A 19,023-nucleotide genomic window follows, 5' to 3' on the forward strand; every position below is an offset into this window, starting at 1 on the left:
TCAATTAAATGTTCGACATTTTATTAAGTAGGCTCAAAAATTACATACAAATCAAAAAAAATAAAAAAACAATAGATACTCAGCAAAATGCCTCTTGGTAGCATCCATCAGTGTGGTCAGTGTGGCATAGCAGTGGCTCTGCCATACTTGCCAACCCCCCAGGGATGGCAGGACAGGGACACCTGTACACCTTCCACATCAGCTTTCCAAACCATCAAACTATGATTCATTACCATCCCTTTCTTTACCATTTAACATAGAGAGAACACACCGAAATGAATAGACAAATAAGCCAAGAGCTTTATTGATGCAGCAGGCACTTTACAATGAACCCAAGACAGCCTGTCTTCTCTGCAAGACAGTGTCTGTACAAACTCTCAGGTTTTCTACTTCAGAACCCAAGCTTTCCTTTTCACAGCAGCCCTTGGAACTGCACCTGCAACAATAGTCCCTCCCCATGGCAAACAGAAAGGACACACAGGTGCACCTGACATGACCTGGCCAGTCAGTCTTGACAGTCAAGTGTCAGTTCTGTATTACTCTATAGACAAAGGCAGAGACACTGATCCTGCAAAGAATTTAGGAAACAATAAGACAATTTCTCCTTCCACCTAAAAATAAAATACATTTCAGCAAATATGTTTCCTGAAATATTTAGTTGGGAGTTCAGGAAGATGGTCCATTGTCAGTCCCTTCTTCACCAGCCTGGGCATCCAAAATTCTTCTCAAGATAATATGATTCTTTTTTTTTTAAACAGTCTTTCTTGCTGTGAGAACTCTTATAATGGAGCCTAGTCCTCCTACAGCTAAGGCCTGTGGGAACAGGAAAAGGATACATGTCAAAGGGTACCTGATTGGCCAGAGGGGAGCTTCATTCACCTGGAGAGTTAATTCCCAGACCTAAATCCCACCATGTCACAGACTTTCTGAGAAAGATCAAGTTCTAGGGAGAGCGCTGACGTGGAGCCAAGAGTCCCAAATGCTGCCAACTCTTGAAGCAACAGAAATGGCTTAGGACCCCAAGCACAAAGCAGAGCCCAAGTTTCCTTGTAACAAGCTCATTGCTTTCAGCCTGCCAGTACCTACCTATCCATGAACATGCACAGTAGCCCATGGAGCCTGTGACAGACTGACAAAGAATCACCTTATAGGGATGAAAGAACCTGGCTACCACACCACCTGAGAGTCACCACCACAAGTAACTTTTGAGCTCAGGCACCGCCCACCAAGAGGACCATAGGCCATAGCCCAACACTTGGCTGGAAACTGACCTACTAATAAAAGCACTCTTAAAACTCAGTACTGCGAAGGGGTCTAGTTCAGTGACGCACTTGCCTAACACATACCAGAACCCTGGTTCTGCCTCTAGCATTGGAAAAAATCTCAAGCTCAAGATGTGGTTGAGTATCCAGCCAGCACACATGAAGCCCAGGATTCCATCCCAGCACCATATAAACGCAGTATGGTGGCACATGCCTGCAATCTCTGCACTAACATCACAAATTCAAAGCCATCCCCAGTTAAACAAATGTGAGGCTAACTTGAGCTACATAAGACCCTTAAAAAAATCCCATGCTGAACCTCTTGGCCAGAACCATATTCATGGAGGGCTGGAGAGATGGCTCAGCGGTTCAGAGCACTGGCTGTAACTCCAGTTCTGGGGAATCTGACACCCTCACACAGATATACATGCAGAAAAACACCAATGTGCATAAAATAAAAATAAATAATTAAAAAAAAACTATTCATCACAGATTGGTGGGTATATTTGCTTAAGTACTATGGGGGGGGGGGTCAGCTGATACATAAGCAGGACAAAAGCTTGGCATATGGCCTTAGCCCTATACCCTTCAAGTAAAGGACAAAAAAGCCTTTTCCGCTTCAAGTGAATGACAGTCATATTAAAAGACTCAGATTTCTGCCAACTGCCAGTGAGACTGGGCCTGCATTTCTAACATGTCGTCAACTCCCTCTTTGTAACAGCTCTTTCACAATCAAAGAAAACATCAAGCCCCTTCCTACCTCACCATGCCACCTGCCTCGTGTCCTGTATCAATCGTAGTTTGTCCTGCCTAGCCTAAATCCACAGCTAATACGCAAACGTAATATGACTGCCAGTATTTGAAGGTCCTGATGAGGTGCTTCCAGCGTGCAGAGAAACTACAAAATCACAGCTTAGGCCTGCATTCCTAAGTGGCCATAAGACCATCCTACATCTGTTCTGAATCTGACATGACAATATGAACGCTGGGTGAACTGAGAGCTGCAGTGGAGCAATGTAGTCGCACATACCTTTTCATGCCACTGGAGCAACACTGCACTGCTATTTTCTGTGGGCTTCTCAAATCCTTTATAAATGTACTTCATTAACAAGTCGATGCCATTTCTGTCCAGTGACTGCACAGCCTGCTCAATTTCGCTGCTCTTAAAGTTTGTGAGTACTTTCAAGACTACACCCTGGGCTCGGTCCTACAGAGGAAAGAAAAAGTGAGTGAGGCCAGGAGTTGCAATCTTAACACTGCTACAGAATACCACTGGACAAAACATGACAAACAACATCCATTTCTCATTGGTCTAGAGCAGAGCTACACAGATGAGCTCGACTTCTTTGGCTTTACATTTCACTGAATACCATATTTCTATAAGCAAGTGTTCCACTTAGTGTCAAGAGAACAATTAGTTTACTGCAGGTGAATATGATTTTTTTGGTGTCAGGGTTTGAACCCAGGGCAGTCCATATGCTCAACAAGCCCTCTACCACTGAACTCAGCCCAGCCTCAAGTGTCATTAATTTTGATACATCGGTAAGGCCTTAGACTCTGCAGATTACAAGGTTATCAAGCAACCTACTGCACCAGTATCTGGGGAATGGACTTCAGTGGAAAACAATGCCCAGTAGCACCTCCCTCCCACTGATGTAGACTTGCTGTCCAGGCCCCAAGGAGCTAATGCTGGTGCTGAGGCCACAAAGCTCTGGTCCTGACAGCACCGGGCAGAGCTGCAGCACAGAGTCTTTACCTTCACAGCTTGATTTTTCGTGTTGATTGGAGAGTTCCGCAAAGCTGCATGGAACGCCCGAAGCATGTCCCCTGTGCATCAAGGCCAGTTAAGGATGGCTAAGCTCAAACATGTCCATGCTCTCATTAATGACCTTACTTCATAAACAGCTCAAGAGTAATCAAAGGGATCTTATCTGTATCACCAACTGGCTCCTGCTGACCTCTTCTAGGCAGGCACAGCCTGTTATAGCCTTGAGCTTCCCTAATCTAGAGGAAGGAGTGGAGGATACCTCTGCTAACCTGCAAGCTCTTCCTGCATATCTCCCTGGACTTTCCTCCTCAAACCCTGCCCACTTTTGTAATAGAACCTGACAGAGCCTACATGACCTCCTCAGTACTAGGCACTGTCTGCCCTACAGGATCTTCATGCACAAGTAGACTAGGAGTTCTCACTCATTCTAAGGGAAGAATAGAAACATAAATACATCTTAACTCTTCAGTCCTCTCATCAAACTAGAAGAAATCAAGTTGTGGCAAGTCTACCTCCCAGGCCAGGCACAGCAGCACCTTAAATCTCAGCACTCAAGAAGAGACGGACAGATTCAAGGCCAGCCAGAGAAAGCTTCGCAGTTAGACCCTGCCTCAAAACAGAAGGGAGTGGGGGGTTCTAGGTCAGCAAGGTCCCACTGTAGCCCACAAAATGAGCCATTTGCTCCCTTGTCTCACAACTCCACATTCACTGCTGAGTTCTGAATACCCAGCACACAAATGAAAATTACAAAGTAGGTTATGTGCCCAAAGGTGACACCTATTTTAAACTGAATTACATCAGCCAACTTTCATTTACTCATGTGAAACACTGGCTGAAGCCAAAAAAACTTCAAAAATAGAACAAGGAATGACTGCCCAATCTGGTCTTCACCCCAGTTCATGCAGCAATCCCCATGTGTGAACAACTAGCCTCTCTGGTGCAAGCCTGAATTCCCAGCTTCCCCAGTAAGTGCCATCTTGAAAAGCTGGTCTGTGTCACCAGGCAAGCCACTCCCCACACTATGCTGGGTCAGATCTACCTTATACAGTGACAGGCACCACCCTTACCTTTTAGAATTTTAGAATTCCTTTTCCTCGACAAAGGCTAGTCCTGATACAGCCAGATAACCCCATAAGCTTTCTAATTTGACATCCCTAGGCAATAAGTAGGGTCCTACATGTGGACTAACACCATTTCATTTACGAAACAAATGATGGGGAAGGACAAATGATGTGATTAGTCCAAGAGGACAAAAATGTTAGGCTCAGTACTGCTTTAGTGACCGCCTGCAGCTCTTTGTCAAGCAAGCTCTGCAGCCACTGACAATCAAGGGTCCCCAACTGCTGGGTAGAATAAGGAACGCAGAGGGGGTGATTTTTGCAATCACACAAAGTTTACTAAACTACCTCCATACCCAGATAGCTTCCAGCACACTCAGAAAGCAGGGCAACTGAAGAACCCTCTAGACTATCTTCAGTCATGGCCCTACAGCCATGGTAGACCGAAGATTCTTTGATGTGCCCTGCAAGATGCTTAACAGCCTCCCTGGCCTCCACCCCAAAGATCCCAGTAACATCCTAAAACTATGACAATCAAAATGTCACCAAACTTCACCAAATTTCTTGGGGTGGGGGATGGGGAGGACTATAAAATCATTACTCTGTAGCCCAGAGTCTAGGAGCAGAAGCTGCTTCACTCCTCAGTGAAGGTGAAGCTCCAAAGATCCTTTGAAACTACCAGAGTGGAGAAAGCTCCCCCAGGGTCTTGGACCCAGGACTAGATGCACTCAGGTTTTCACCTTAATCTAAAAATCCTCTGGGACAAAAACCTGACTTCTTCCTTAGAAGACGATGAAACTGAGCCAGAAGGGGAATTTCCTGCCCAAGGTCACGAAGCTACAATGACCTTCAAACCCAAGCCCTCTCTACAATCTGCTGCCACTAGCTATAGAGGACCAGATGTGTGCCCAGTGAAGCTCCCGCTGAATGGTGAGGCCAACATAGTTGTCTATCATTTAGGAAAAGAATGCTGAGGTTGAGAGTATGTAACCTATGGAAGGGAAAAGCAGGTTAGAGCCAGCTACTTCCTCAGTCTGCTCTTCCATAATGACAATTCCCAGCACAGTGCTGAAACCACAACCCCCTAGCTGCCCCCCCCCCCAAATCTCTGCCCTTCTCTCCAAGACTCATATGAGGTTCTGCAGATTGAATACAACGATCAAAGTTCAACACTTGGCACCTGGCAGGGACTCAATTACTAGTTCCATCCTTCTCCCTACCTGCCCGACATCTGCTAGGGTTTCACTTTTCATCTGCTAACCTACCTTCTCCTAATCCCAAGAGGTACATTCTCCATGGTAACAAGGCTTCAGAAACTGTCACTGAGTGTAAAAACCATCTTCTTTATAAGCTGAGGCCAATGCCTCTAGGCTGCCTCAAAACAAACAAAAAAAAAAAAAAAAAAAAAAAAAAAAAAAAAAAAAACCAACCAGAGTTTTCAACAAGTCCCAGCAGCAACAATACTAAGGCAACAGCTGACCAGGCCCCTTCTCTTCATCAATATAATTAGGATTCTGGGCCAAATGCATCACTCCGGAGCCTTGTCAATAATGAGTGCCCATAAAATGCTCTATCCCCTGCACCACACTAACAACCAACCTTCCCTCCGTTCTCATGAACCCACTTAACCATCTGAATGGTGCAGGAAATACAAGTTTGAAATCTCCACGTTTGAAAGCGCACTCCTGACTGGAGGGGTTGTTTTAAAGTTATATTAGAGAAGAAATACAGGACTCCTCCCAAAAGCAGTAGGCCTGACTTCCCAGGTTGAGTCAACTCATTAAACAACCAGAACCTGATTTATATACAGCAAGAGTCTCCAATCCTGCCCTAGCAGGTGCGGGGGAGGGGTACACACTTCCCGTCAAACCATTTGAATAAAGAAAATAAAATCTTCCTGTGAGAGTAAGTCAGTTTCCTGTGGTGCTCAAACTACTAAGAGTCCAAGCCAGCTGTACCAGTCACCTCTATTTTTACTTTTCTGTTGTAAACGTTGGTCCCAGCCGGGAAGCCACTTTTATATTTGACTCTGTATGGCATTTCTTAGCCTCTGATCGCAGCTTTTCCCACGCTTCCTGCACAAGGCACTTAATGGGAGAGTCGCAAATCACTTGTTGAATAAGGCTCGGCCCATAAAGGCTCTAAGCCCAACGTGCTCAGAGGAATGTGGTGACAGGTGAGAAAAGGCGGCGCGGCATCTCACCCCCTCCCCAACCCCCGCCCTCTGGTCTGTCTATCTCCAACGTTCCACCCACCATTTTCACGCTGGGCTGCAATCCGGCCCAAAAAAGCCATAGACAGGTGCAGGAGGGCAGTGCCCGTGGCTGCTCAATGAACCCAAGGTGGCTCATCTCCGACCCTCCCACGGATCAGCGCCCGGGAATGGCCCCGTCTCCTGCAAGGAGAAATGTAGGGATACCAAGGCCCGTGCCTGGCCACCCCGAGGGATGCGGAGCGCGACCGGGCGGAGGAGTGAAACCAGCTCCAGGGCCGCTGAGGAAGGCTTGAGGCCAGCGACGACGGACCCGGGGACCCCGGGACTGACAGAAGCCGGGCGGGGTGGGGAGCAGGGGCAGGGGCTGGGGCAAGAGGGTGAGAAGGCCAAGCCCGAGCGGCCGCGCCGGGAAGGATATTGCCGCAGGAGCCCGTCCACCTCGCCCGGGTCGGGGCCTGGCTCGCCCGCCGCCGCCGCCTCTTCCTGCTCGTCCACGAATTTGTTCTCGTCAAACTCGTCGATGTCCACCCTACGGAAGCGCGAGGACAGCGTGTTCCGGGCCATGGTGGGAGCTCGGCGGCCCCCCAGCCGGCTCGGCTCTACTCCGCTCCTCACCCGCTCCACTCGGGGGCGGGAAGCGGCTGGTCGGCACCTCCTCCCCTCCTCCGCGCACAGCCACCGCCCGCCCACTTCCGGGCCACGCCGGAACCGGAAGCTCCTGTGGGCGGGGCAGACTGCCTGACGGTGAGACGTTAGTGCGGTGCGGTCGGGCAGTACCTGTTTCTGCTTCCTCGTCCCAGCCACTGGCGTGGGGCGCCGGCGCCGGCGCCGCTCTCCGCTCCCGAGGATGAAACCCTTGAGCTGAGAGATGAGTGGGCGTGAAGCGCAGTGCCCGAGCCTCGCAACCTTGAATGCCAACCGCACTGACCCCCAAGAGGATTGCTGTCCGGTTACATAAAAGTGACTTTGTAAAAGAAGTAAAGGGTTTTAACGGCGTTTACATAGAACCCACTGACAGGACGTTTGATGACAACTTTACTTGAAGATGTAGCGACCCCTGCGGGCGCTCCAGAAAAAAAAAAATTCTGTACTCACCAAGGCCGATCCTGACTGAAGAGGCGTATTTTAGGAGGCGAAAGCAGCAAAATTTAGGAACTGATGGGAGGAGGACAGTATCTAGAACGCCTAGGATGTTGGTTTCTCTTGATTTCAGCTGTAGGCTAAAATGAATCTTTTCAGTAATTGTACGAAAACTTACTCGAGCAAAAATCAGTAATTGAAACATGGTTCTTGCTTTGCATACTTCTAATTGAATGGTGTCTCCATACCTTGGGATGCTAAAGTCAGGCTCTCATGGGGACAGGTAGATAGATGCTAAAAGTCTCAGTTGCTGGAAGTCGTCAAAACTTACCTATTCTCCTGCCCCATACCTAAGAAGACATTTGGGACGCAGGCAGGTCATAAGATAGCAGAAAAAAATCATATCTGCTACTATAAAGATGTTCTGGGGAGAACATCTTAGATTTTTGTTGTTTGTTTTTTACTATTTTACTTATCTGACTGCTTTGCCTGCAAGTATTTCTTTGCAGCATGTGTTTGTAGTGCCCACTGGAGGACAGAAGAGGGCGCGGGGAACCTGGAATTAAGTGCTTGGTTGCAAAACACCATGTCATATGGGTGTTGGGAATGGAACCCCGGTGTCTCTGGAAGAGCTACCAGTGCTCTTATCTGCCGAGCTATCTCTCCAGTCCCTCCTCTAGAATATCTTGGTCAGGAGAAACTTAGTAGCAGAAATTAGGTTTAATATGGAAATGGCCTATAATAATCGAGTGAATGAAATGTACCTCATGTTCATGATATGAAATCTGACATGGTGGTGCACCCCTGTAATCCTGCATTAGCAGGCCAGTAGTGGTGCACGCCTTTAATCCCAGCACTCAGGAGGCAGTGGCAGTTGAATCTCTGTAAATTCAAATCGAGTCTGGATTACATAGTGAGTTTCAGAACAGCCAGGGCCACACAGAGAAACCCTTCTTGAGGAGAGAAAAAAAAACTGTGCATTTAGTGAAACAACGTCTCAAGACAGAAAAGACTTGCTGCTCTCACATCCAGGGATATCTGGTCACCTCTGCTGGCACTGCACATCCATGGTATTCATAAAATAATTTTTAAAACTGTTTTATATTACATCAGGAATGGCAAAGTGTTAAGGAGAAAATTACTCAGTACCTGTAAGTCTCTTAAAGGGAAGTGATTCTGTCTTTACTCAATGGGACAGTCTTGGAAGTTGTAAAGAGAGAGTAGTGGCAATTTCTAACCGAATTTTTAAAATGGACCTCTAACAGCCGTATTAAAAAAAAAACATTTGGGTTAAGCCAGGTGGTGGTGGCACATTCCTTTAATCCCAGCACTGGGATGTGGCCCTGGGTGTCCTGAAACTCACTCTGTAGACCAAGCTAGTCCTGGAACTCACAGAGATTCACCTGCTTCTGCCTTCCAAGTGTGTGCTACCCCAACACTCCCCCCACGCAGACACCCCTGGCCATACGTTCACATTACAGATACCTAGCAGACCTAGTCTGTGTTGCTCTGATGTGGCCACATTAACCATGTTAACATCAATGATACTTTCTACATATCAGGTCTGGGCTTGGGAGCTCTGCAGGTTGTCAGGTTAGCTCCTCTAATCCTCAAAGACTGTCTCACAGGGAAGAGATCCGACCAAAGGTGGGAATGGAATTACCAAGATGTCAACGTGTAGCTTTTATTTTGGAGTTGTTTTTATTTATTCATATTTCAGTGTTGGGGGATTGAATCCAGAGCCTTGTGCATGCCAGGCAAACACTCTACCACAGAAGCAAACTCCCAGCCCTTGTTTGACAGGGTCTCTCAATACTACATCCCAGGCTGACCTCCAACACGCTAACTGCTAACTCCTTTTGCACTGCCTGAGTGCTGGAGTCACAGGGCTGTGACACAGGGCCCAGACCTAGAGCAATAACTGGAAATCCAAAATAGTCTTGGAATGTGATCTGTACTATTCCACACTGTCTTCACCAGTTCTTGCTGGAATTTGACTGTATTGTCAGTATCGAAATCTCTTGCCAGGTGGTGGTACATTTTCAATTTATATATGAATTGGCTACATAATTCGGAACCAAGATCCACGTGGTTGAAGGGAGAACCAAATTTCGCAGGTTGTTCTGACACACCCCGTCACCACACACACACACACACACACACACACACCACACGGGACATGGTGGCGACCACCTGCAATCTTAGCACTGGGAAGATTCCTGGCCAGCCACGGACATAAGTGAGATCCTGTCTCAAACTTTCAAAGAATTAAGCCCACACCTCATGCCCTCCGTACCCACAGATCCACCAACGAGTGGCTCAGAGGAGACCAGGGCAGGGAACGGCAGGTTTCCCGAAAAAAGGACTGAGTGGCCGGCTGCAACTTTCACGACGCCATTTACAGCCAAGTGACGCAAAGCCCAAAGCTCAGTTTGACCAGCCGCAGAGCTTAAAGACCAGCCAACGTAGGCGGGGCAGGATACCCAAGAAGGGGCGGGCACCTCCGACACGACTGCGCACAGGCGGGGCGGGGCGGGCCTCCCATACCGTGACGCTATTGGCCGTGCTCGGCGCCACCCCGGTAGTAGTTAGGGAAGTCAGCCCCTTTTCTTCCTCTTTCTCTCGGACCAGGCGGCCTCAGCGGTGAGCAACGCAGCAATGGTGAGGCCACGGGAATCTGGTGCCATCCGAGTGGGGGAACGCGTGGGGACGGCGGCGCGGGGCGCGGGGGATGAGCCGGGGACGCAAGGAGCGTCCGAGGCCTGCGGTTTGGCTCTGTACGGCTGGCCCTGCTTCGGGCCATTACAGACCGCGTACCCTACCCGCTCACGGTCCCTCGGTCGGTCGCGGTGAAAGCGGAAGCTTCCGCTCGGTGACCCACAGAGTCGCCTCTCGTACAGGCCAAGATTAAGGCTCGGGACCTGCGCGGCAAGAAGAAGGAGGAGCTGCTAAAACAACTGGACGACTTGAAGGTGGAACTGTCCCAGCTTCGCGTCGCCAAGGTGACAGGTGGCGCCGCGTCCAAGCTCTCCAAGATGTAAGTGACCCTTGAGGTCCTAGCTGGGTGCACACCCTTCTCTGCCTTGGCCCCTTGCGCTTTTTCCCACCAATCGTCCTTGGCCAGTTTACGCAGTTTAAAAACTGGGAATTCCGGAAGGCGCGTAGCGGTGCCACCCGCCTGGATCCAGGCATGGGTTGTAGGAGGACTGGAGGAACATGGTAAGGACCAAGGGGGCTTGTGAAGAGGACATGGGTTGGCTTTAATGGATGCCACCAGTACTCCATTCGGGTGAGTAGAGAAAACATAAGGAAATTTACGTGCTGAGACCTCCAGCCTATGCCCTCTGACAAATTGCTCTCAGCCTACTTCTGTGTTCTCTGCACACCTGTTGATTCCACGGTGTGCTTCCTTAAGCTAAAATAGCTACCATTTCATAGCATAGCCTCTGGTATAAGCTCTTGGCCTGGGTTTAAAGACCGTTTCTCGTTGTCTTAGCTGCATTAGTTTTCCGTACACATGTCTCTGGAGAGCCTGTTGACAAACTTGTCCTCACCTCTAGGACTTTGCCCACTAGGTGATATAGATGGGGACTTGGGGAGAACCAACGTAAGCTGGCACTTGGAATTCACAGACATCTGTTTTCACAGACGAGTTGTCCGCAAATCCATCGCCCGTGTTCTCACCGTCATTAACCAGACTCAGAAGGAAAACCTCAGGAAATTCTACAAGGTGAGCACTGGCTGGAGCTGTTGTGGAGAGGTTTGGGGGTACGTGGGAGGAAGGGTGCCTGCGCCTTGGAGCTGGAACCCTGGCCTCTGGCTGTTCAGGTGTTGTCTCTGTCACTGTTTCTGTCTCACCTGCCAAGCACTTGCTGATAAACTGAGGGACCCATGCCCCTCTTCGACCTTTGTCCTGCCGTGTAGAGGCGAAGCAAGGCTGCAGAGCCACGCAGATTCACTCCTGTTGTCTCCAGAAGAAACTGTTCTGGAGGGAGCCTCATCATTTTAAGATAATTCTCCTCTTAATTGAAGCCATCTGGTAGAGCACATTAGTATTGGGATTTGGCATATCAATCAGAAAGCTGTAGTGATGTGAGGAAATTTTGGTTTGGGCAGGTCTGGAATCTTCCTTCATTTCTGAGGATCAGGCACTTGTCAGTCAGGGAACTGAACTTAGGTGAAACTTTTTGTGGTTCTCCATGACTCCGTATACATGTGGCATTTCAGCATTTGGCGTATATGTGACTGAAGATGGCTTTTTATTTAGGTGGTGCTTGGTGTCTAAAACCCTGACGTTTCAAATGTCAGGCAAGTAAGTAAACCAGCACTGAGCTACTCCCAAACCACAAAAAGGTTGGGGGTTGTGCTTTTTCGTTTTAGAACAGGTCTCACCTTGTAGACCAGGGTAACCTGGCTCCCTGCTGGGTTGCAGGCACCATGCTGTGTGGGCGCTGTTTGCCATCTAGTCACCTGTTCATAAAGAACAGTAGATAAGCCTGTTTAGTGGGTGCTGTGGGAATGTGACTCACTAAGCGAGTGGGTGAATGGAGCATGGATAAGGCCTACCTGAGGTGTCTTTGTGCTCTCACCCCATGCTGCACAGCCTTCTGGGGTCCTCCATCCACCTGCAGGAACTTTTTTGTTTTTTTTTTTTTTTTTTTTTTTGGTTTTTCGAGACAGAGTTTCTCTGTAGCTTTTTTAGAGCCTGTCCTGGAACTAGCTCTTGTAGACCAGGCTGGCCTCGAACTCACAGAGATCCGCCTGCCTCTGCCTCCCGAGTGCTGGGATTAAAGGCGTGCGCCACCACCGCCCGGCAACTTTTTTGTTTTTCGAGACAGGGTTTCCTCTGTGTAGCTGGAAATTGGTCTGGCCTCTAACACACAGAGATCTGCCTGCCTCTGCCTCCCAAGTGCTGGGATCAAAGGCGTGCACAACACCCTGCTAAAGGGATTTAAGTTTTTTTATGTATACAGTATTCTGCCTGCGTGTATTCTTGCAGGCCAGAAGAGGGCACCAAATCTCACTGCAGATGCTTGTGAGCCACCATGTGGTTGCAGGGGAATTGAACTCTTAACCACTGAGCCATTTCTCCAGCCCTCTTTTTTGTTTTTGAGGACGGGGTCTCTTTGTAGCCCTGGCTGACCTGGAACTTGTTCTGTAGACCAGGCTGGCCATGAACTCAAAATCTGGCTGCCTCTGCTTCCTGAGTGCCATCATTAACAGTGTGGGCAACCACTGCTCGGCCTGACTACACACTTTTTTTGAGGATTTATTTAATATTTATGTATATGATTGGTTTATTTGCATGACAGAAGTGGACTTCGGGTCCCACTATAGATGGTCGTGAGCCATCCTGGACCTCTAGAAGAGCAGCCAGTGAGTGGTCTTAACTGCTGAGCCGTCTCTTCAGCCCCGCTATTTTTTTTCTTTTTCTTTCTTTTTTTTTTTTTTTTTTTTTTGTTTTGTTTTGTTTTCTGAGACAGTTTCTCTGTGTATATTAGGTTGGCCTAGAACTCAGATCGCCCTGCTTCTGTCTCCCAGGTGCTGGGATTGAAAGCGTGCACCACCAGCACCTGGCTGGTGACATATTCTTAAAGACTTGTGCGTGCCTTGTTGACTGCTGGGGAGCTTGCTTTGGAGGCCATTTTGTCCTGAAGTTCTTTTTTTTTTTTTTTTTTTGGTTTTTCGAGACAAGGTTTCTCTGTGGCTTTGGAGCCTGTCCTTGAACTAGCTCTTGTAGACCAGGCTGGTCTCGAACTCACAGAGATCCGCCTGCCTCTGCCTCCCGAGTGCAGATTAAAGGCGTGCGCCACCACCGCCCGGCTTGTCCTGTGTCCTGGGGGTGGGGGAACTAATGCTTTAGAACACTTGGAAAAGCCTAGGAGATTAAGGTGACAGCTCCCTTAAAGGTTGTGCCTGGAGGACCACCCAGTTAATAGTAGTCATCACAACCCCAGTGTGTGTTGTGCCCTTTAGATTGTGCTGTGGTTTTCACTTAGTTATTGGCAATTGATACATAGGAAAGTGAAATTTAGCCCTCTGGTCATGGTGTACAAGTAGCCTATTGGCAGTTCCCAGCTGAAAAGCTCTGCGTGCCGTCCAACTTGCTGTCCTGTCGTAGTCTCCTGCTTTACTGTCTTCCCAGTAGCCCCTGGTACTCAGACTCACTCTCTGTCCAGGGCAAGAAGTACAAGCCTCTAGACCTGCGACCCAAGAAAACTAGAGCCATGCGCCGCCGGCTCACCAAGCACGAGGAGAAGCTGAAGACAAAGAAGCAGCAGCGGAAGGAGAGGCTGTACCCGCTGCGCAAGTATGCGGTCAAGGCCTAATGGAAGGGCAATAAAGTGCAAGACTGGCTAACTTTCTGCTTCTTGTTTTGTACCTGGAGCCAGTGGGGTGGGGACCAGGTGACCACTTAGCTACAGTGGATGACAGACAGGATGGGGTAATCCCTGCATGCAGCCAAGATCCTGGTGACTGCTTTCTGTGGTAAGTTACGCAGAATAGGTTCTTGAGAGTTGAGCAATGGGCTTGTCATGTTGCCATATCAGCAGCCCCTGACACTAAGAGTTTGCCATCGGGGGTGAAAACACAAGCGTGGGCAACATCAAGCAGGCCCTGTGGGTAGCACAGCATCAGAGTCAGGGTTGGCGGGTCTTGCCAGTCTTTGCACTGATCCTGGTCCGCACTGTACCTTACCTTTAGAGTCTCCAAGCATTCTCCTGTGTTGCAGTCCCAGACTTTGACCTGGATGTAAAAACAGGCAGACTTGGGAGTTGTCAGTGTGCTCCCAAATTCCAGGCTTGGCCTGGGCTCTTCTGTGGGCAAGCTTTAAAGTGCCACCCACATAGCCTCTAACACAGAGATGTTAAAGGTTCATAGGTTAGCATTGTTGATGCCACCATGTGGGGCAGCCCAGTCCTTTGTGCCCTTGCTGTGCAGCTAGGCCTATTGGCATCATCTAACTTGGGAAGGCTAAGGTTTGGAGGAGGGGTACCTTGGGTTTGGGTGGACTTACTGTGCGGGAGTAACCAGCACTGGCTAGCCTCAGCTCGTCGGGAGAAAAGGCTAGGCTCTTCACCCAGGTGGCATGTCCCTTGAGGTGGAAAAGAAGGCTGCTGGTTGTGGGCTTCCAGATGCGGATGGTCTTGTCCCAGGAGCCAGATGCCTAAATAGACACCCCTCAGTGAACTCACAATGAACCACACAGTGGCCTGCACCCTTGAGGGTCTGGGAACAAACAGGAACCGGCCTGGAGCCCAGGTAGTTTGACTTACCAAGAGGCCAGATGCTGAGTAGCATAAGCTGCTGATGTTGCCAGTGTGGCCCTCTAGCTTCTGGTAGGAGACAGCTGGGGTTGCCACCCGCAGGTCCCAGATGTGCACGGTTGAGTCCCAGGAGCCAGTGGCCTGTGGGCAGTGACCATGAGTATGAGCCAGCTCTTAACCACTCCTGTGGCCACTGACAGGGTGGGGCCGGGATGAGGCTCACCAAAGCGTTTACAGTGGGGGAGAAGTCACTGCTCTGCACAGAATCACGATGCCCAGCCAAGAGGCGCACATTGTGGCCAGACTGTAGAGAGAGTCTGCGCTACAGAGATGGAGGGGGCAGCCCAGGAGCCTGTGGTCCTTTACTAGGCCTAGCCTTTGGGGCTACTGGCCTAAGTGAGCTTGCTGGGCCTTCCCAGAGAAGGGAGAGGCAGTGCGGGCTGGGACCCGCCGTGCAGGGAGAAGCACATACCTCTGACCCAGGCCCCATCTTCTCATACCTGTACCTCCCAGAGAATGACCTGCCTGTCCCAGCCACCTGATGCCAGCTGCCTTGAGTCAGGGCTGAAGCTGACTGTCTCCACACTCCGCTGGTGACCTGCAGACACCAGTCCAAAGGTGGGGAAGAGGACAGGACACAGTCCACAAAGGAGCCTAAGCAAGTTGGCCCTTTTACCTCTCAGCACATGCAGACACTTGAATCTTGTCACATCCCACAGGCGCACAGTGTGGTCACAGGAGCTGCTGGCAACCAGGCGGCCATCAGGAGAGAAGCGGCAGAACTTGACTGGGCCTGAAGAGGCAGGGAACACTGGCATTGTCCTGCCCACGGTTGACATTTGTCATCTGGTTCTAGCCTCGCGGCTTGACCTGAGCGCAGCTGGAACACAGGATCATCAGATTCAGACCCCTCCTTCCTGTGACACCGGCACTGCCCACCTAGGTTCTCTGGCTTGGTGGTAGTCAACCTGTCCCATCAATTCCCTCAGGCTTATCTATCCTGTGACCAAGAAAACAGTCCAAAAAGTTCACATGTACGGGTTGACAGGCAGCCTGGAGGACATAAGGCTGAAGTGAAACAAGTCAAACACTGATGTATCCCATTGGGAGAGGAGGCTTCTAGAGAAGTCCAAGAGTATCGGGGATGGAGGGGAATGGGGTGTAGTTCTGCCATAGAAGGTTCTGGAGAATAAGTACCATTGGCCTGCATGTCTAGGGATTAGAAAATAAGATCTGACTGGGCCATGGGTGGCAAACACCTTTAATCCCAGTACTCAGGAGGCAGGCGAGAACAGAGTACCAGGACAGCCAAAACTACACAAATCGTTCCAAAAAAGCAAAACAGGATTTGAGCCCAGGTCTCAGAGTGAGTGGCTGGGTCCCTTGAGTGTTAGGTTTGGTGTTTCCCACCCCTGTTGCTCCAACCCTCTCCCCCAAAGTCCTAGGTCACCAAGATAGGATCCAGGTGGCTAAGTCCCACCTCTGTGGCCTGCCATTCTCCACAGCAGCCGCCTGCTCCTGGTCTCCCATACATACACACAGCCATCATCTGCGGCAGTGAGCAGGGTCTGGCCATCAGGGGAGAAGGCAGAGCAGTTGACCTGGAAGTCAGAAACAATGTTATTGGTCCCTTCAGCTCTAACCTGCCCAGGAACCCAGGGTGAGGGTATAAACTCTAGGCTGGAACCCAAATCCTAAAGCAAGTTCTAAATCAGGAAGTGAATTTCAGCCTAGCCTGGTGGCCTGAGCCTTTAATCCCAGCACTTGAGAGACAGAGGCAAGCCTGGTCTATAAAGCAAGTTCCAGGGCAGAAACTCTGAAAAACAAAAAACAGAAGATTGACAAGTTGGCCATAGTGGTGCAGACTTTCAATCCCAGCACCAGAGAGGACAGAACTGGCTGAAGTCTGAGCTTACATTTTGAGCAGCCTTATGCTGCCTCAAAAGACAAACAGATCCATGGAGAATTTCTAGCTAAACAGCTACATAGTGAAACCCTTAAACAGGAAAAAAAAAAAAAAGAACCTGGCGAACACGCTGGTGGCAGAGGTAGGTCTATATAATGAATTCCAGAACAGCCGGAGCCACATAATGAAACCCTGTCTCAAAAACCAAAGAGAAAAGATAATCCTAGAGTCTATACTTGAGCTCTGGAGAGACCCCACTAAGCCTGGTCAGAGCCCAAGGGGCTCACCTCCCCGCGGTGTTGACCGAAGAACCTCACTTTGCCCACGGCCAGCTTTGTTGGGGCCTTGATGTTCATGGGCATCCGCCACAGGGCCAGGCCCTCCTAAGCGGGCACCAGTCCCGTTGGAGGGTCGGTACAAGGTGGAAGGCTAAGAGAAGCTGTGTACGAGCAGTCTCCATGGTAATGGGGCGGAGTGCGCAGCCGCAGTCGGGGAGGTTTCCAGGAAGCCTCTGTGTAAGGCGGCTGTGATAGAGACCTTTTAAGTTGCCAGTAGGATGGCAGGAGACACCAGTAAGTCTTTATGACCTTGGGCCAAGAATCTGAGCAGAGTGGCCTCTAGAGGGCGCGCCAGATACACACCCAGCTGCAAAGTCCCCACTGACTCCTTCAACTGGCTGAACAGGATCCAATTTACCACTGCCCGGTGCTTAGTTGAGTCAAACACGGCGGAGGGCGGGGGACGGGTAGCGCTAGCACATGGTAGTATCCACTAAGAGCCAGACTTCTGGCCAGAAGTGGCTAGCTGGCTCTGGGCCTAGGGACAACATCCATCTCCACCCTTGCATCTCAGGATGCAAGGAACAGGAGGGCCTGGGGTAGGAGGTACAGGTGGGAGGTCCCAGGAGCTCTCAGGATCGCACATGGATTGCTTGACCTGAGACGTGCAAAGAACAAACCTTTACAGATGTGGAAACTGACGGCTAAAGAAATACAGAGGTGGAGAGTAGTGCTGGTCCTGGGCTTAGTCTGTTCTCTCATCACCACCTCACAGCGGATGTCTGAGGTCCCTGATTTCTTGTACCTCTGGGAAACAGGCTCCCAGGGGGATGAAGCATGGGCAAGTCCCTCAGTTCCTTCATCAAAGAGCTGAGACTAGAGAAAAGGCTCCCAGCTCTCCTACCAGACGAAAATGAGCAGGGATGGGTGTGGGAGGCCTCCCCCTTGTGAATTTCAGACTGTGGGGTTGGGCAGGGCGGCAGCTTTGGGAGTGTCAAATTCAAGGGTTCCCAGCAGTGACTCATTCCCTTTCCCCCATAGCCCTTTGCCAGAATCTTCTCACGGGACCACTCTAGTCCTGCTCTATTTTAGGCTCTAGACAGTCAGGCGTGTAAGGGGACGACAATGGCGGCTTTGAGCCGGGCCCACCCTCGTCCTTGCTCCCAAAGGGCCCAAGTCACCAAGATGGCTCCTCAGAGACCTGTCTGTGCTGATTAAAAAGATTCTCCCCACCACATGACTCCCAAAGACAGAGTGCTCAGAAGTCAAAATCCCTGGCCTCTCCTATGCTCAGGCATGGCCTGTTGACCTGACTTTCTGCCTCTAGCAACCCTCCCCACCTATCCTACTTAGAGTTGGTGTGCAGTCATGAAACACTGCGACCAAACGCCAACTAGGTAGCAAAGGGAGTTTGGAGGGTTTTTGTTTGTTTGTTTGTTTGTGTTTTTTGCTTGTTGGTTTTGTTTTGTTTTTTCAAGATAGGGTTTCTCTGTATATCTTTGGCTGTCCTGCCTCTGCTTCCCCGAGGCTGGGATTAAAGGTGTGCACCACCATGCCCAGCTAGGAAAGGGTTTTTAAGTGGCTTACACTTCCACATTGCAGTCCCATCACTGAAGGCAGTCAGGACAGGAACTTAAACAGAGCAGGAGACTGGAGGCAGGAGCTGACGCTGAGGCCATGGAGAGGTGCTGCTTACTGACTTGCTCAACCTACCTTCTTATAGAACCAGGACCAGCAGCCCATATATATGTAAAGCAGGCACTCACAGGTTTCCTGAGGAGGAGCGCTGCCTCTCGGGGTGGTGAATGGTAGAAACCCTCCTCCAAATACGGATTTCCAAATTGCCCTTCCTGCTAAGCCTACAGCTGGGGACACTCGTATTGTAAAGAAGGCCTGGCAGCCAGGGGCTTCATGCCCAGCAGGTGTGCAAGCCCTGATTTTGGGCAGGTGCAGTCTCTGGGGACTCCTAAGGAGGTCACAGGAATGATGGTGACTCAGGCCCTGCCCCATGGTCTGAAGTACTCAGATCCAAAACCCTGTAACTGAAAACATTCTCCAGCTACCTGATTGCTCCTGGGGCCAGGAAATGCTTTCCATCACCCCTAACAACACCTAGGAAGTCCAAGGGAGGCATTTCATAGCACGTATCTTCTCGGGGACTGTGTCCCCACCATGTCGGTCTTTAGGC

At 50.0% G+C, this 19,023-nt stretch overlaps 3 protein-coding genes across 4 annotated transcripts; 1 reads left to right on the plus strand and 2 right to left on the minus strand.

The window, feature by feature from the left end:
* Positions 1-276: 276 nt before the first annotated feature.
* On the minus strand, positions 277-7,014 carry Arpc5l (actin related protein 2/3 complex subunit 5 like). Its single transcript, XM_038337881.1, has 4 exons — positions 6,722-7,014; positions 3,019-3,091; positions 2,293-2,469; positions 277-813 (listed from the first exon to the last, which is right to left on the minus strand). Exons 1-4 carry the CDS (start codon positions 6,865-6,867, stop codon positions 751-753), a joined length of 459 nt encoding a protein of 152 aa, XP_038193809.1. The 5' UTR covers positions 6,868-7,014; the 3' UTR covers positions 277-750.
* A 2,880-nt stretch (positions 7,015-9,894) lies between these two features.
* Positions 9,895-13,743, plus strand: Rpl35 (ribosomal protein L35). Of its 2 annotated transcripts, XM_038337883.1 has the most exons (5): positions 9,895-10,044; positions 10,284-10,420; positions 10,508-10,602; positions 11,032-11,113; positions 13,563-13,622. In XM_038337883.1, exons 1-5 carry the CDS (start codon positions 10,042-10,044, stop codon positions 13,582-13,584), a joined length of 339 nt encoding a protein of 112 aa, XP_038193811.1. In that variant the 5' UTR covers positions 9,895-10,041; the 3' UTR covers positions 13,585-13,622. The 2 variants fall into 2 exon arrangements, with proteins under 2 accessions (XP_038193811.1, XP_038193810.1); XM_038337882.1 differs by lacking the exon at positions 10,508-10,602 and having other exon boundaries at positions 13,563-13,743.
* A 174-nt stretch (positions 13,744-13,917) lies between these two features.
* Wdr38 (WD repeat domain 38) lies at positions 13,918-18,845 on the minus strand. The gene is made up of 10 exons (XM_038338079.1): positions 18,699-18,845; positions 16,845-16,940; positions 16,132-16,252; positions 15,328-15,444; positions 15,152-15,249; positions 14,875-14,955; positions 14,661-14,792; positions 14,402-14,551; positions 14,083-14,130; positions 13,918-14,001 (listed from the first exon to the last, which is right to left on the minus strand). The coding sequence occupies exons 1-10, from the start codon at positions 18,843-18,845 to the stop codon at positions 13,918-13,920; spliced, it is 1,074 nt and encodes a 357-aa protein (XP_038194007.1).
* Between the last annotated feature and the right edge of the window lie 178 nt (positions 18,846-19,023).

Source organism: Arvicola amphibius, chromosome 7, assembly GCF_903992535.2.
Source record: "Arvicola amphibius chromosome 7, mArvAmp1.2, whole genome shotgun sequence".
NCBI lineage: Eukaryota > Metazoa > Chordata > Mammalia > Rodentia > Cricetidae > Arvicola > Arvicola amphibius.

Bases quoted from the DNA above. Each gene is read 5' to 3' on its own strand.
- Arpc5l (XM_038337881.1), bottom strand. From the start codon at position 6,867: ATGGCCCGGAACACGCTGTCCTCGCGCTTCCGTAGGGTGGACATCGAC. The intron at 3,092-6,721 runs ATATCCTTCCCG...GCCTTGATGCAC, and splicing joins GTGGACGGGCTCCTGCGGCA to AGGGGACATGCTTCGGGCGT. The intron at 814-2,292 runs GTATGTGCGACT...CTGTTCCCACAG, and splicing joins TGCTCCAGTGGCATGAAAAG to GCCTTAGCTGTAGGAGGACT.
- Rpl35 (XM_038337882.1), top strand. The intron at 10,421-11,031 runs GTAAGTGACCCT...CTGTTTTCACAG, and splicing joins GCGTCCAAGCTCTCCAAGAT to ACGAGTTGTCCGCAAATCCA. The intron at 11,114-13,562 runs GTGAGCACTGGC...CTCTCTGTCCAG, and splicing joins ACCTCAGGAAATTCTACAAG to GGCAAGAAGTACAAGCCTCT.
- Wdr38 (XM_038338079.1), bottom strand. From the start codon at position 18,845: ATGGGGCAGGGCCTGAGTCACCATCATTCCTGTGACCTCCTTAGGAGT. The intron at 15,445-16,131 runs GTGGGACTTAGC...CTGCCTCTTCAG, and splicing joins GAGAATGGCAGGCCACAGAG to GCCCAGTCAAGTTCTGCCGC. The intron at 14,552-14,660 runs GTAAGTCAAACT...GTGTCTATTTAG, and splicing joins ACTCAGCATCTGGCCTCTTG to GCATCTGGCTCCTGGGACAA.